This window comes from Vanacampus margaritifer, chromosome 20, assembly GCF_051991255.1.
Source record: "Vanacampus margaritifer isolate UIUO_Vmar chromosome 20, RoL_Vmar_1.0, whole genome shotgun sequence".
Classification (NCBI taxonomy): domain Eukaryota; kingdom Metazoa; phylum Chordata; class Actinopteri; order Syngnathiformes; family Syngnathidae; genus Vanacampus; species Vanacampus margaritifer.
In genome coordinates this window covers 1,432,367-1,450,274 of record NC_135451.1, presented here as the reverse complement: position 1 = coordinate 1,450,274, position 17,908 = coordinate 1,432,367, and the positions used below count along the sequence as shown (strand labels likewise).

The 17,908-nt window shown below is 42.9% G+C and overlaps 1 protein-coding gene across 2 annotated transcripts in view; it reads left to right on the top strand.

Moving 5' to 3' along the window:
• Positions 1-17,908, top strand: part of LOC144040099 (dual specificity calcium/calmodulin-dependent 3',5'-cyclic nucleotide phosphodiesterase 1C-like) — a 141,405-nt gene that overhangs the window by 111,687 nt on the left and 11,810 nt on the right. For both annotated transcript variants that reach the window (XM_077553919.1, XM_077553920.1), the window contains 3 exons: positions 7,959-8,079; positions 9,296-9,377; positions 17,503-17,623. In XM_077553919.1, coding sequence (XP_077410045.1) covers positions 7,959-8,079; positions 9,296-9,377; positions 17,503-17,623 — 324 coding nt within the window. The remainder of the gene's footprint in view (positions 1-7,958; positions 8,080-9,295; positions 9,378-17,502; positions 17,624-17,908) is intronic.

Below are 17,908 nucleotides of genomic sequence, written 5' to 3'. Positions count from 1 at the left end.
GGGGTGGGGGGGGGCGGGGGGGGTCGCGGGGGAGCGGGGGTTGTGGGCCGGTGGGGTGCCTGGTGGGCCTGCAGTGCCCCGTCCTGCTGCGTTGGGTTGGGGGCGCGGGCCGCGTTGGGGTGGGGGGCGCTCCTGCTCCGGGGTTTGCTCTCCGGCCGGTGGCCCCTGCGGGGCCCGGGGGTCGTCCTTTGGCGCGGCCGCGGCCTGGGGGGCCCTGAGGTGTTGCGCTTGCTCTGTCCTGGCGGGGGTCGACGGCTCCCCTCTTTGGTGGAGATTTTCATGCATGCTAGATCCACCACACCAGCATCTATCGAGACTCAGACACAATTTGTTTCTTTCTCAGGTCATTGATTCGGTGGAGGCTGGTGTCTGTGGATCTCACTCTGCTTCGTCTGTCCTTTCTACCTTTCCTCAGTTTCTCCTTTGGGCCCTTGAGGTTTCCCTGATTTGTTGGAGTTTGGATGTCTCTGGGGTTGGTGAAGGTTAGTGGCCCGGTGGGTGGTGTCTGGTCGGTGCTGGGCTTCGCTTTTCTTTCTTTTCTTTGGTCCCCCTTTGGGTCTCCTGGCGGCCCCACGACTCTGGCTGGATTTTGAAGTGTTCGGTTTAGGTGAACGGTATGGGAATTCTTATTTATTTATTTTATTTTTTTCTCACGCACGCACGCACACACACACGCACGCACACACGCACGCACACACACACACACACGCACGCACACACGCACAAACACATTTACAAAAAAAAAAAAAAGGAGAACAATGATGATGACATTTCAAATGGTCAATACTGAGATCTCCCACAAAAAAAAAATAATAAAAAAAAAAGTAGTAACTGTAGCTTTGGGAGAATCATATAATACTGACACCCAGTGGATAAATGATTTCCCAAAGCCAAATTTATTTAAAACAGCAAAGAGGAAGCACCAGTTAACTTTGTCAAAAGCTTTTTCTGCATCCAACGATATAATAACTGCCTTCTTATCATGCCGCTGTGACATGCTAATAAGGTTAAAGAGCCTCCTAATATTATTAGTAGAGTGACGATCTTTAATAAAGCCTGTTTGGTCGCTATGAATAATTGTCGAGATTACTGTTTCTAATCTAGATGTGAAAGCCTTAGTAATAATTTTGATATCAGTGTTAATTAGTGAAATCGGACGGTAACTTGATGGAAGGGTGGGGTCTTTTTCTGGCTTTAATAAAAGTTTAATTGCTGCTGTATTCATGTGTGGACGTATGTAACCATTAGTTTTAATTTCTGTTACTACTCTTAAGAATAGCGGAGCAAGCATTAACCAGTAGTGCTTAAAAAATATAGCCGGATAACCATCTGGGCCAGGTGCCTTGCCATTAGGCATACTTTCTAGAGCACTGTACAACTCATTTATAGTAAGTGGCGCTTCTAACATATCTTTATATTCAGTAGTTAACTGAGGCATATTTAAGCTACTGAGGAATGCCTCAATATGCTCAGGGTTAGGTTTGTTAGTTTCTGAGTATAGGTTGCGATAATAGTTATAAAAAATTTGATTAATTTCTTCTGGTGATTGTGTACATTCACCAGTTGTCCCTTTAATAGCCGTTATAAGAGATTTTTCCCGATTGCGTTGAAGTTGGTTTGCAAGAAATTTACCTGATTTGTTATTATATTCAAAGTTGTTGTATCTCAATTGTTGTATTATAAACTCTGTCTTTTTAGTTAGCATATCGTCTAACTGTATTTTTGTATTTTGTAAGTCAGTCCATATTTGGTCATTTGGGTTTATTGCGTACTCATCCGTCAGTTGTTTAATTTTATCTTCCAAGTCATTTTCAAATTTTTGATCCTGTTTCTTTTTATAAGATGAATATGATATAATTTTACCTCTAATTACTGCTTTCCCAGCTTCCCAGAGAAGAGATGGCGATAGGCCTGGAGAGTCATTTATTTCCAAAAAGTCTGCCCACTCTTTCCTTATAATTTTATCAAACTCTGCATCGTTTAGCAGAGAGATGTTAAAACGCCATGTTGGTGGTGGTTTAAAGGTATAATCAACTTGTAGGGAAAGTGAGACTGGTGCGTGGTCGCTAATAATAATAGGATGTATTTTTGTAACAGTTTTATCAGCAATAGAGTTTGTAAGAAAATAATCAATTCTTGAAAAAGACCGGTGTACAGCGGAAAAGAAGGTAAATTCCTTCTTATTTGGGTTTTTAAGTCTCCAGCTGTCGACGAGGCCAAAATCATCCATATATTCCCCTATTACTTTAGTAGATTGTAATCGCCTTATACATGTTGTGTTATTAGAACGGTCTATTAATGGATTTAAGACTGTGTTAAAGTCTCCTCCAATAATAATAGTAGAGTTCGCTGCTAAATCAAACAGCTGAGAGAAAAATTCATGGAAAAAGGCCGGATCATCATTATTAGGGGCATATAAATTGCCAAGTGTATATATCTTATTAAATATAGTTACCTGAATAATAATGTATCGGCCCTCTGGGTCTGTTATTGTATTATTTAGAGTAAAGAGTAAATTCTTATGTATGAGTATACAGACTCCTCTTTGTCTGCTGTTATAAGGGGCAGAGTATGCTTGGCTAAAATTCTTATCAATAAGTAATTTTTCTTCAGATTTTTGTAGGTGGGTTTCTTGCAGGAGGCAAATATCTGCTTTTAATTTTAAGAGATGGTCTAAAGTTTTTATTCTTTTTGCCTGTGAGCGAGCGCCACAAACATTCCAGGAAACCAGAACTAATTTATGCATACAAACAATATAGGCTCAGTCCTGTGTAAATATCTGCATAGGCCATTTGTCAATACTGGCATGTTATAGGATAGAATCAAAGTAGTTAGGTGATTTATATAATTTGTGTAAAATATAAGGAAATGTGTAAGTAAATATAACAGTGAAAAAACGGGTAGGGATGTGAAAGTGAAGGACGTTAGTGGGGAGTTAAACAACATTATAATACACCAGTAACTGGTAACCCAAGCGAGATTTTTTTTTTTTTTGTTTAAATCTACTTTTAGATATAGTTATGTATTATTATTATATTTATAATATAGCGTAAACATAATGAGTATTCATATTTTAGGTTTTATAACCACATATACATTATATGTATATGTATATGTATACGTATACATCTAATAATCAAACAAAGTTTAGTTCCATCGATGCTAATTAGAACAGCCAGGGAGTGGAGTTGGGGTTCCGGAATAGTTGGCCATCGATGTATAGTTTATCAACGACCATCATAGTCCGTTTACCCTCCTGCCTATTTTGTTTCATTATAGGAAACAGTACCTTTCGCCGCTCATTAATCTCTCTAGGGAATTGGTCATTCATTCCGAATGAGGTCCCTTTAATCTCCCGTCCTTTACTTTTAACAAATACTTTTTGTTTAAAATGCTCAAATTTGGCGATAATAGGACGGGGTCTGTTGCCCCTACGGGCTCCAAGCCGATGTACCCGGTGAAAGGAGATGTTATTTACCGTCTCCTGAGGAATTTTTAACGATGTCGTCATAATTTTTTTTATCTCAACCTCTGGATTGTCAGAGGTGTTCTCGGATATACCTGAGAATATTAAATTATCCTGCATGCTACGGGATTGAACATCCAGAATAGTTTCTTTTAGCATTTTATTTTCCTTTTTAATGGTTTCTAACTCGGCTGAAACAGTCACGAGTGTAGCGTGTATCTCGGCATTGTTGCGTTGGAGATCATTTATTTGTTGGCTGAGGAATTCCATACTTACCTTAAATCCTTTCACCTCCTCGCAGATTAGGGAGAGGACCTCTAACTTTTTATTTATGGACTCCAGCATACTGACCGAGACCTCCGTAGTAGTTAGGTCGTCCGTGTCCGTCGCTGAGTCATTCTTTCTCTTTTTAGAGGGTTTCTTAGACGGTTTCTCGACGGAAGAGTCCTCCATCGCGCAGTTGTAAAAATAACCGTCAATGAAGCGTTCGAGGTCCTCCACGTTGGATGGTATTCCAAATCTGTCGGATGAAAGAGAAAAGAGAAAAGCCAAGATATATGACGGTTAAACTCGAATTAGTTTAGCATAATAGAGCTAGTTCTATCTTAGCAGCAGGGCGCTGCCATGTTGGGGTGTCCCGGTCTCGCTGTAGGTCTCGCTGTAGGTCTCGCAATAATCACAGCATCTCGCGCATGCGTCTCTCCCCCTCACCTTTCACTTTCTTTCACGTCTTTTAACGTCTTTGGCGCTCCTCCGTAGGTTTTTGCAGAACTTAGTCAGGAGCGTGCTGTAACCTTTAGAGGGGCAGGTGCTCAAAGCAAAAAAAAAGGGCACATGATAACATGCCTGCACTATCCACTAGGGGTGTTTAAAAAATGTATTTGGCAATATATCGCGATACTACAGTGCACAATTCTCGAATCGATTAAATATAAGGACGAATCGATTTTGAAACATCACTTTTTGATAGCAAAACAAAATGTCGGGTTAGGGTTCACACTTTTAGCATGGAAGAATGTTATATTAATGGAACACTAACACTTAATATTTCAAACATGAAACAGACTGCAACCTGTTTATTAAATACAGTGGCTTATAAGCCTGAAGTTTCTGATAAATAAATACATTTTCATACAAATCTTACATTGTACATGTAAAAGTTTACTGATTAATATATTCTAAATTTGAGTAAGAGAGGAAATATAGCAATAATCAATTTATAGATTAGTATCGGGATTAATCGGCATCGAATCGTGATACAGATCGAATCGCCAGGCACTACCCAATTCACACCCCTATTATCTACTACCACTTGGGGGTTCGAACCAATGTCACCACCGAGCCGGCAGTATTGTTCATTCGGTAATCTTACCGATTCAACATGACATTATAATTGCTCTCTCTCTTTTTTTTTTCTGTGTGCGTGAGTATGTGCGCATGTGCATATGTACTGCTCCACACATTTCTACTTTGACGGCATTGCCTTTGCAGTCCAGGGGAGTTAACTGGCATGCTCGTCGGAGAATGCTATTGCCACAGGTTTTCCAGTATAACATGGGGGAGTTAAGGCTCTGGTGAACTTGACTTTACCAAATTGGATGTACTCCTCCAAAAGCTGAATTGCATCCTCTCTTAAGCTGTGCGAGAGAGCTATGTCCCATGAGTCCTTGACTGGAAAACTTTCCTGCTTTGCCTCTTGGAATGCCCGTCTCACTAGTATAGCTCATTTTTGCTTCATAGGAGTCACCAGCCCGATCGGGTCATAGAGCCCTGACACTTGGCTAAGAAGTTCTCATCGCGTCAGCGGGTTTGGTGTTTGGTCTCTTACTTGATCATAATGGAGGTCTTGGCCAAGTCTTATCTTTTTCTTTCTCTTTGAGAAGCTGACTCCGACCATGACATGCAGCTTGTCCTCCTCCACCAGATACCCTAGACCGAGTGCTTTATTGTCCTCATCATGCATTTGATTTGGCAGGACCACAGACTTTATCTTGGCCTCCTTCAGCTTGGTGTTGCTTCCGTTCTTCCCACTTTGCCCGGAAAAAATCCAGGGCTTGAGCTCGAACCCTCCAGCTTTGAGGATTTTCTTCACATTTTCAGTGATGGTCTTCAGCTGATAAAGGTTGTTGTGGGATGTAAAGATGTCGTCAATGTAGCTGTCTTGCTGGAGAACCTGACGTTCCTCTTTGAGGTGGATGAAAAGAGGAAGGTCAGCAGTTTCGCGCATTGCAAGCTGTGCAATGCACCCTGCTGGTTAATCGCCAATATTCATTCTTGTGATCGCATACTCCTCCAAGTTTGCATTCTCTGAATCTCGCCAGAGAAATCTATGCAGATGCACCTCTTTGTCCTCCAGCCACACAGAGTCATACATCTTTTTTATGTCCCCCAAAGCAGCATACACTCCACTCCGAAACTTGAGGAGGACGCCACGGATCTGATTGAGGACATCCGGTCCTTTCATCAGCAGGTCATTCAAACTCACTCCTCTGAACTTTTGGCTGCTGTTCCACACAAGTCTCACTGGGTTCGTGACTGAGTGTGGGTTAGGAGCTATGAGGTGACTCACGTGCCAGACCGGCCCAGTGCAGCTGAGAGTTGTGAGCCGTCGACCCCGGCCAGGACAGGGCAAGCACTACCTCCCAGGGCCCCCCAGGCCTCGGCAATGCCAGGGTACAACACCCAGGCCCCGCTGGGGCCACCGGCCAGAGAGCAAACTCAGGAGCCCGGAGCGCCTGCCCACCCCAACACGGCCCGCGCCCCCAGCCCAACGCAGCAGAACGGGGCACGACAGGCCCACCAAGCACCCCACCGGCCCAGAGCCCCCGCTCCCCCCAACACCCCCCGCCCGCCACCCAGCGCATCCCAGCGCCCGCCGCGCCCCGGCCTCCAAACCCCCAGACACCCATCCCCGCCAGCCCCCTGAACTCCGACCCCAAATTATTAACAGGAGGGAAACCCCGGGAACCCCCGTACCCAGGAATTTGTGCCGGAGAGGGGACGGACAGCGTTCCATCCGCGTAGTGGGACGGAAGAGAGGAAGAGAGCACCGGGAGACAGGAGGCGCCTCCGAACCCCAGGTCCGGCGGGGAAAGGTCCCGGTCGTCACGCCGGCGTGGCCTAGTGAAAACTAACTCTGTTACTGAGTTCGCCAGCTCGCCAACTGGCAAACTCTACCCCTACACAGTGGATGTGACCCCACCCAGTGTATTTACAAGTGTGTGCGTGTGGTGCTTTAAAATTGGGAGCAAGTGAGATGGAGCGGATGAAAATTATATCCCCCCTTCCCGATCCTCCGGCTTCCCAGAGATGTGTTGGTGAGTGTATGTGGAGCATAAAAAAAAATAGGGGGGCATGGTGGCGAGGCGGAGGAACAGATGGGGACCACACAGCTTAATACTGGGGTCTACTCCAAGCGATTGCTCCCCACCCTGACTCACCCTCCCCTCCTAGTTGTGGAGTGCATTAAAATTGGAGGGGAGTTGCAGGGCGAAGACAGTGTCTCCACCCTACCCCATGCCTTCCCCCCAAGGATTGTGTTACTGTATGTGCCTATTTACAAAGTGCATTGTGCAAAACTAGTGGAGTGAGTTAAGAGGAGCAACTAGTGGGGCCTCTCCCAACCCAGCGGGGGCAGCAGACGCCTGACCGCACGTTACTGGCGAATGTGTGCGTGTGTTTGTGTGTGGGGGGGTATCTATTGTAAAATTCTTAATTGAAATAATGGCGAAACAATAAGTTAGGTTTACATTTCACAACAATTTTTTTTTCCTCAATGGGCTTTTGTTGTTTTGAGAACATGAGGCAGACAAACTTTTGAGTAGCAATCCGAAAAATATCCTACAAGAGAAAACATTTAATTTTATATTGCCAACCTTCCCACAATATCATGATACAGTAATTACCGTATTGTGAGGTTTATATTGTGATATGTATCATATTGTGATGTTGGAGATCGTTACATCCCTTAGTAGAAAGACCACAATTCCACAAATAATTGCGTTTTTTAGGCAAATACTTGTTTTTCAGCAACTAGCTAAGGATTGGTTTCACCGGGGGGGGATGCAAGTATGGGAACTCGTAAATAACAAACTAGGGGTGGCATGGCTCAGTGGTTGAGTGGTCGTCTCCAATCCAAGGTTGTGGGTTTGATGCTCATCCCCGGTGACCATGTCTAAGTGTCCTTGAGCAAGTCACTGAATCCGATTTTCTCTCAATGGACCTAGCAGCGCCTTGCGTGGCAACAGCCGGGCATTGGTGTTCGAATGTGTGTGTGTGAATGAGTGAATGTGAGGCTTAAATTGTAAAGCGCTTTGGGCACCATATGGTGTAGTTAAAGTGCTATATAAAAAGCAGTCCATTTACCAAACTGAAAATGTGGTGGTTCACTGTAGTGGATTTCTGAGCAATGCAAAGCATGTACTGTATTATTTAATTGTAAAACAGAAAACTGTCAAAAGTCTTGCGGTAACAGATGGTACTATAATCACAGAATCGACAGACCAAAGGCTTTATCTCTTCTGCTGCACACTGCTGATATCAGTCATCCAGCCAAATGCTGGGACCTCCACCACCGCTGGACCACATCTCTTCTCGCAGAGTTCTTCAGACAAGTACTACTCACTAAAACATCTGCAAGGATAATGCTAGTTGTTTCTCGATGTCTTAGTTTAATTATTGTGATTGCATGTGATGATGTATGCTGAACATGATTATGAGTTTCTAATTAAACAATCAAAAGTCAAAATTTCTGACTGGAGAGCATTCTCCAGTAAATAGTGAATTGCTATTTAAAAGAACACACCACTAATAACTAATTTTCCAGTATTCGATTAGGCATTGTATATAAAGAATAAAAGTGCAAATATCTCTGGCATTTTATTCCCTGAATTTTCTTTTAATCCGGTTAAGTATCAAAATTTGAACATACCGTGGGCAACGCCATTATCCTGATCACATGATCGTGATGACGTATCTGGTGCGTAAACGACAGCCGCCTTCGTTCATTTGAATGGGAGTTTGCAGACGCAATGTGCATGAATAATGCCGTCTTCTATTCCAGATACTGCACCAATTCTGATCAGAGTAATCATCAGCACGTGAGGTTTCATGTCATTTTGTGTGGTGGGTGGCCTCTCCTAATGCTGGCTTAAGTGCACTGAGCACACAACATATAGCTGGCCGAGCAGCGAGAAAGTCATCCGGATGTTTACCGTCCAGGTTAAGGACTGTCCACAACTTACATTTCCAAAGTGACCAATGTCAATGGTGACTTGACTCGTAACTTGAGTGAGCCTCTGTAAAACACAACTTGCAGACGGTCCCTAACTTGTCTCACTATGAGACGGCCAGCTGAATATGTCCTCCTTATTCCTTATCGGCCAGTTTCATCCCCACTTTTGGGGACACAAATCTTTGACGAGTCCTCCGTGGCTGTACTTCTTTTGAAGAAGTGTTTCTTTGCTATTGGGCGTAATTCCACCTTTGATGTCTGCTGGGGGACGCAATAATTCCTCGTGAGTCTCTTTGTAGTCATTGGCAGCTATGTTGCTTGTTTAACCCGTTACGTCACAATGATCACGTGTCCAAAATCGTCGATACTTAATGCAAAAATGTTCATAAAAAGTACTATAAAATTCTAATCGCTCAACATAAATTGACAATTTTTTCAGGAAGACTTGAAATTAACCATTTTACAGAATACCTAGTTAGTTTTATAGTATTGTATTCCTTTAATGCAGTGGCATTTTCACACACACACCAAATCTTTTCTGGATGCAATGTTTGATGGCTTCCTATAAACACTGTTTAATTTGTGTTTGTTTTCAGGGTGATAAAGAAGCAGAGTGGGGCCTTCCATTCTCACCTCTTTGTGACCGAAAATCGACCTTAGTGGCTCAATCCCAGATAGGTAAATTTTACACTTGAATATGGTGGGGTATTCTTCTCAGTATTTTAGTCAGGGTACACCATTACTGTTATGTTTGTGCTCTCGGATTGTATCCTTTGTGTTGCAACTGCCTAATGTAATCAGCAGCCTATAAGAGGCGACCACAGACTGTAAAGGGAACAGCGGAAGACATATTCTGTTTGACGGGAGATTCATCTGCTTGCCTCCACAGCCCAATGAATGATAGTTAGCTACCTAGCCCTACGTCTCTTGATCCACGATCCCTTCTCGCTGTTTCTGGTCTAGTTAACGACTTACTGGGCCTTTCATGTTTAGCGTTTGGCCCTGGCTGATGCAAGAGCCTTTAGACTTGGGCTATGGCGCTAAGCGATGCCAAACCAGTATTGCACACTTCGCTTCTGGCTTTCCTCGCTGAATTCAACCGAGTCTTTGATCATCCTGTCAAGGTATCAAGGAGGCTGGAAGTAGACTGATGGATTATGCCCAAGGAGACAATTCTGTTGCAGACTACTCCATTGAATTCCGCATACTGGCAGCAGAAAGGTTTCGATGACACAGCTTTGTGTAGTATTTTCCGCCGGAGAACTGGACCCGCGATTAAAGTACAAGCTAGCTGTCAGCTACTGAGCAACTGAGGACTCATCGCTCTCACCATACGACTGGGCAACCGCTCTAGGGAGCGGTGGAGAGAATGTTGCGTGGAGCATCCCAAGTACCCTTCGTGTACCACCGGGACGGTCCCAACAAATAATGGAGGTGGTCCCAGGCTTATGACATCTGTCATAGAGCCAGTGAGGCAAGACCAAAGCTACGTTTCCACCACAGGAACTTCGGGGTAAATTTATGCTCCTGCAGTGGAGACGCGCACATACGCGTCTCCACTGCAGGAGCCTTCCCAATCGGGCCACATTTACAGGAACTTACGGGGACGAGCAGAAGTCCTACTCGAGGATAAGTACCGGCCCGATAAACTCCCGATCGGGCTTTCATGCTAATTGGCTGATTGGAAAATTATTGAGTATAAAAAATTATCTTACCTTCATGCGCGACAATGATGCATTCTCGGCTTAAGTCTCTTCCACCAAAACAATTCTCTTAATAATCCTTTGCCTATTTTCGTTCCACTCTACTGTTAGCCTATTCAAATTCTTCATCTAGACGCCCTTTCCTCTCACTCAATCCATCCCCACCTAGTACATAAAAAAAGCTGAAAAAAACAGCAACTGCCACAAGTTTTTCTCTTTCCTCGTTGTTGTTCTGATTTTTGCGGCGCCGTGCTTGGGTGACGTCATAGAAACCGTTGCAAGGCGATTACGTTTCGATCGAAACTCGTGACGTCGCAAAATGGGTCGTACTCTACAGTGGAGACACAGCCACAAGCGGGCCGGCTGAGAAAATGGTTCCTGTGAAAGTTCCTACCCCCCTCCCCATACCCGAACGTCCTGCGGTGGAATCGCGGCTCAAGTTTCCGCGGAGAGGAGCCCATGCAGATTGGCGGAGGACGTCTCAGCCAGGCCAAGCGACTGTGATGCATCCCGACTGGGGCCTGCTTCTACTGTGGTCAACTACATCATCAAGTATCTTCATGCTTGATCAGACCTCCGTGTCGACCTGGTTCTGAGAGGGTAATGACCGATGGAGAACCAGTCAGGCAGTTCCAGCACCGACCACCAGTGTAAGTACTATGAGGACAATACAGAACTTTTCGATCTGGTTACGGACACTAATGCAAAAATACTTGAACTGGCTGGGGAAGTATGGGGTTTTGGGCATGTCATTAAGATAAATGTCCTAATCGATTCTAGGTCCGATGACTGTTTTATTGATTCAGGAGTTTTAGGGGTCCTCAATTGTCCTACCCTCCAACTTCGAAAACCTAGACGGGTGTTAGATCTCGATGGACGCCTTCTGGCTGAAGTAACCCGCATTACAGCTCCCCTTAATCTAAAACTTTCCGGCAACCAAAGTGCGACACGTCGCTTCTTGATCATGCTATCACAATTTGCCCCTGTCGTTTTAGCCTCGCATATTTTGGGGGTGCAGGCCGTGTTGGGGTGGGTGGGCGCTCCTGCTCCCGGGTTTGCTCTCCGGCCGGTGGCCCCTGCGGGGTCCGAGGGTTGTCCCTTGGCGCTGCCGTGGCCTGGGGTCCCTGAGGTGTTGCGCTTGCTCTGTCCTGGCAGGGGGTCGGCGGCTCCCCTCTTTGATGAAGATTTTCATGCATGCCAGATCCACCACACCAGCATTTATCGAAACTCAGACACAATCTGCTTCTTCCTCAGGTCGTTGAATCGGTGGAGGCTGGTTTCTGTTGATCTCACTCGGCTTCGTCTGTCCTTCCTTCCTTTCTTCAGTCTCTCCTTTGGTCTCTTGAAGTCTCCCTGATTTGTTGGAATTTAGATGTTTCTGGGGTTGGTGAAGGACTCTGGTTGGTGGCCCGGTGGGTGGTGTCTGGTCGGTGCTGGATTTCACTTTCCTTTCTTTTCTTTGGTCCTTCCTCGGGTCTCCTGACGGCCTCACGACTCTGGCTGGAAGTGTTCGGTTTAGGTGAATGTATGGGATTTTTTAATAGGTTTTAGGTGAACTAATGAATACACACTCACACGCACACACACACGCACATGCACATACACATATTCACCCACATACAAAATAAAATAAAAATAAAAATAACAAAAAGAGAGAGCAATGATGATGACATGTCAAATTGGTAAAATTACCGAATGAACAATACTGAGCTCTCCAGAAAAAAAAATGAAATTCAGAGTGGGGAGAGTGGCTTGACGCTAGGGAGCATTGGATCCATTTTGTTTTGTTTTGTGTTGATTTACACAGTGTGTGTATGTTACCCGAACCCTGTCTGATTGCCACCACATTTCTTTACCATCCCCACTACTCCATGTGCTACCCACCCGCTTACCATCAATTGCGTGCTCACGCACGTACAGCAGTTTTCCGTAAGTCGGCTCAGCTTTTTGTGTCATACAATGGGCCTGCCAAGAGTGCTGCCCTCACAAAACAGTGCCTCTCTCACTGGATCGGGGATGTGATTCGCCATTCATATTCGGTCTCTGTTCGCCCCCGCCTAAATAAACTTGACCTGACTTGACTTGACTAGAGGAGTTTCTACATCTTGGGCCGTTCTTAAGAGCGTGCCCTCCAAGCGGATCTGTGCTGAAGTTTCCTGATCGTCGACTGGCACCTTCCCCAAATTATACAGTTTGCATGTCGCCACTCCCTATCCTCTGGGTGTGATCCTCTGCCCTTCGAAGGCCTCTCTGTGAGGTTTGTCCTCGTGACTTTGCTGGTATTAGGCGTTCCGTGCTGTTAAGCACCGCTCTGGCGGTCGATGAGGGACGAAATAGAACAAAAGTTATGTACATAACTACGGTTCTATGAGTCCCGAATGATCACCAGGGTGGTTTGTCACTCAGAGCCTTCCTGTTCATGCGGGACTGTCTTACGTCCAGAGGTGGGAGTAAGTCATTGTTTTGCAAGTCACAAGTAAGTCCCAAGTCTTTGCCCTCAAGTCCCGAGTCCAGACTAACAAGTCACAAGTGATTCACAAGTCCTACACTTTGAGTTTCAAGTCCTTTTGAGTCATTTTAACAACATCGTAGATTAGATTATTTCGGGTGACCATCAAAGTAGGAGTCAGGGACTCAGGGAATGAATCCAGGGTGGTGCAACAGATTGCCGTGTTTGCAATGTGTTACCAGTGAGTTTACAGTCTCATTAACTACGCAGCTAGCAACAATAATTAGCCGATAAACAACTGACATTAGCTTACTTACCGTTCTTTGTGCAACTTCAGATGTTGAACAAAGTTTGAAGTTGTTACCTCTCCGTCAGTGATCTAATCTTGGACATACTGCAATTAATTTTTGTTGACCACCTCATAGTTTTTGTACTCAAACAACTAGATGTGCAACGGATCACAAAAGTCACGGATCAGATTTTTTTTTCAAAATAAATAAAATGAAATCAGATAAATAGAACTTTGTCTTAATTTATTTTGTAATGCTTTTGCCCATTAAATTTAAGAAGAAGGCCATTAGGATTTAAGAACACAATTTTAAGTGCAATATAAGGCAAGATACATCATTATTTTATACATGGTCCATGTATAAAATTACAAGGTGAAAGTATCCTGCCTTACGTTATTTTGCACTTGTAATGCAAATGAAGTTGTGTTCCTAAAATCCAAATGGCCATATTGGACATTTTGAATGTTTGTTTGTTTGTGTGTTTTATAAAATAATTTTAAATGACGGAAAAGTTATATTTGTTTATTTTTTAATAAAGCAAATTCGATCTAAGTGCAATTGAAGGCACATTCACTTCGTTTAAACAGGGAATGGATTACAAAGTAGCATAGGACCACAATAAGAAAAGTAAAGGAGCCAAGCAATAGCTGTCAAACTACTGTTGGTAGCTAACCACTCGATGCTAATGCTAAAAGTTAGCTACTAGCCACGAACGCCGGGGACTTGTACAGTATCGTGCAATGACGGCGTAATTAACTTGCGGTTTCTTCGCGTCCTAAATTTGCTGTTTAATATACATTTCGGGCTAGCATTGTGTTAATGGTGGTAGAAAATATGTAATTTCAATAAAAACTTTGATAATACAAGCCAAAATATCAAAGAAAAGTAGTCAAGCTGGCGTTCACCCCACCATGCAGGCAGACTTTAAAGTAAAATACGCCAATGTTGTTGCATTGGTGTCAATGTACTATTTGGTCAGCTTTATTTTTTAGTTTGCCTTAGCGTAATGTAGTAGCGTGTGTTTGTGCCTTTGCGGCTTCCCTTACATTACTGAATGACGGGCACTGTGTCAGGCTAGTTCGCACACGCCGAGAGGAACTTCCCCGTAATCTTTTTGTTTCAGTGGAAGAAGCAAGTATTTCCAAGTCAAAGGGCTCAAGGCCGAGTGAAGTCACAAGTCATTTGATAAAGCCTAAGTTGAGTTGCAAGTCTTTTAACATTTTGTCAAGGCAAGTCTTAAGACGTCAAATTCATGACTCGAGTCTGACTCGAGTCCAAGTCACATGACTCAAGTCCACACCTCTCCTGACGTCACCAATGACGTAAATACGTCGGCACGCACAACATCCAGTCGACATTGAGTGTTGATTAGGGGTGGGACAAAAAAAACGATCTGACCAATTATCGTTCGTCAAGGAGAGCTATAACAACTGTATCGGTAGCAGACCAATCGATACAAAATCCACAGGGAATCCTTATATACACTGCTTGTAAAGCTGTAGACCGGCTATCACGTGCCTATGAATCGGTTGCGTGTGTGAGGCTTTATGGTGTTCATCTTTTATAACGAGTGCAAGAGCTGTGTGCCGTGCTCTACTTGTTTTGTTTATATTTCCAGTAGCGTCACTATTCAAGCTACTTCCGTGTTTACAGAAAGCTAGCAAAGTAGCGCTCACAGACACTTCATTCCCTTCATACACATTAAGCACCTTATTTATTAATTTTTTTGGCCCACAATCAACGCCGGTCCCGCACATGGCACGCACTGTGTACGCGCGTCACAGCGAGTGACAACATGCAACTGGAGACTGGCAAAAGTCCATACATCTCGGCATATCGAGTCCTCTCGGTCCATTCGTATGTTCCGGTGTTGGTACTGCACGCGACCCCAAAGAATTAACTCCCGTGACTATCCAATGCATGGATTCAAACTTCACACTTTGTGGCTCCCTGTCAATGTACACAACTAGGACAAGAAGCAGATCAGAGAATTGAGAACTGCCCGCAATTACACCATCAAACTAAAATCTGTTGACGAACATGAACAGTAGGAAAAAAAAATAGAATGAACAGTAGTGATTCCGTGGTTATCGTGTCTCAGAACTTGTTATCATTATTATTTTATTTTAACAAAAAAAAAGAAAAAGAGTGTCGTACATTAACCAAAATCAAAAATGAATGTGACGGCAAAAGAAAATCAAAAATTGTTGATAAAAAAGGGAAGTTCACTTTTGGCAATATTTTTGGATATATTAAGTGGGTAAAATGTGTTTGATAGATTTATTTTTCCATAAAGTGGCTTGATATTTCTTTTGGCTGGACAGTAGGTTTATTTCATGTCTAAAATTTATGTTTCTGAGATACTTTGCACTGCGTGCGCATATTTTGTTTAATTGTATTGGTGTCTTTTTAAAGGTTAATTATTCATATTTCTAATTAAATTATCAGCCTTTTCTTTTCCTGATCCTTTTTCCAAAAAAATATATATATATAGCTGTCAATAACGTCTAATAAATACTTAAACTTGATACATTTCTCAGTCATATAGCTCAGTCCGTTGTTGCGGTCTATTTAAGTAATTGATTCAATATATGAAAATATAGAAGACGTTTTTCTGTTGTTTTTAACATGTTTAAAGCTGCTTTAAGAATTTGTGGTGTTTAATGATTAACGTCTACAAGCAACATTGGTCAACTATAATATTGTTTTGAATATTGAAATGAATCGTATCGAATCGAAAATCGTATCGCTCTCAAACTTAATCAAACCGGATCGAACCGTTCTGCTCTTAAATATATTGTTTTTCAATCGAATCGAAACCTGTGTGTCGAAATATTTATCGAATCGGCCTCATGTCAAAGATTCCCACCCCTAGTGTTGACGTCACGAACGAGAATAGCTCTGAACCCATAAACAGTAACACGTAACGCCTGTTTGTATACTGTATCTACTCCACTGCTGCGCCGGAAAGCTCTCTGTCTTACCGTCTCTTTGCAGACCCCCGGGCGCAGCACAGCATGCAGATTGTATTTATATAACTTTATTTATATAGCGCATTTCACAACAGCGGGGGCAGTAACACAGCCCTTTACATTTAACATAATAATAATAAAAACAATAGTATAACAGCAAATCACACATTGTTTCACTGTAATGCATAGACAGAGAAAAACCTCATTCATGTTCACACATCATGATGCTTACCTAAAAGACATGTGACTGTTCATTCAATTTCCAATGTTTTTTTTTATACCTTAAACAAAGACTTTTAAGTGTTCAGAAGTGTTTTGTGAATTAATAATCATCAACCCAAAAATAATCGCTAAATTAGTCTAAAAAAAATAATCATTCGACTAATCGTAAAGGTAGTCAATAGATTCATCGGGAGAAAAATAATAGTTTGGGACAGCCCTAGTGACGTGTCTCTTTGCATTCACATCTGCGCGTGCGCGAAGGCACTTTCCGTGCTGTTAATCACCGCCTCTGGCGGTTGTTTGGGACTCATAGAACCATAGTTACATACTTTCGATCACCTTTTGTGTTTTAAAATTGTAATGATATATATATATGTTAGAATACATCCATCCATCCATCCATTTTCTTAACCGCTTTTCTTCACAAAGGTCGCGGGGGGCGCTGGAGCCTATCCCAGCTGGCTTCGGGCAGTAGGCGTGGTACACCCTGAACTGGTTGCCAGACAATCGCAGTGTTAGAGTAAAATATACACATATTTAAGGGTCCTATTGACACATCTTTCTTTCTTTTCTTTCTTTCTAGAAGTTATGATCTGAAAGCAGTCAAAATTACTGCCTTGGTATTAGTGTTCAAAGTACTCATAGAAAAAGTTCTGTTGGTGGGCTTTACATGTTGTGCATTGCAACTTATATAAAAGTCCAAAAATAGATCAAAAGTAATTTTTGGGTATTTTAGTACAAGGGGCTGGTTTTCTCATGAAAAAAAAATGCACACTGTTAATCGCTTTGTAAAGGTGTTGGTGTATCAGATTGAGTTATCTTCCCTAAGAAATTCGTAAAAAGAAAGCAAAGTAGAATTGCGGAATGGCAAATTGGAAAACTGGACTCGAGACAAAATTTATATCATAAAAGACCAAGTTTTTTCTAAACTAGCACTCAACCAAAGACACCAAATAAGTGTATGGGGCATAAAAGGGAACATTGTTGATTGGGCATCAGTTACTTGCATCATTTTGCTAGTGGCAACAGGGCGGGACATAACCAATGAATACAGGCGGTTCACTATATTAGGCTATACATTGTTTCTCTTGTCACTACCAGTTCATCCTGATTTGTATTAAAATGAACCAGAAGTGGAGCGTACTAAAACTTCAATATTTTCTGCAGGATTCATTGACTTTATTGTGGAGCCAACATTCACTGTACTGAGTGACATGATCGAGGTGATTGTGACACCGCTTATGGAAGAAGGAGCTACCTTTGGATTGGCTAACATCAAGCATTACAGGTAAACTTCCATGTATTTATCCAACCATTTGTTGATCCTTCCATTCATTCACCTATCTATTCAGCATCATTTATTGCATGACTAAGCCACACCCAATATTCAAAATGGTGAAATCCTAAATAACTATTCACTCAAACATTATCGTTCTATTCATGTCGAAACAAACTGTCAACTCAATGACCTAAAATAAACCAAATGCAGGTGGAAAGGACAGAATACCAAAAAAAGCTATCTTGAATCTTTCAAGTGGCCTAGTGGTAGAGTGTCTGCCCTCAGACCTCAGGG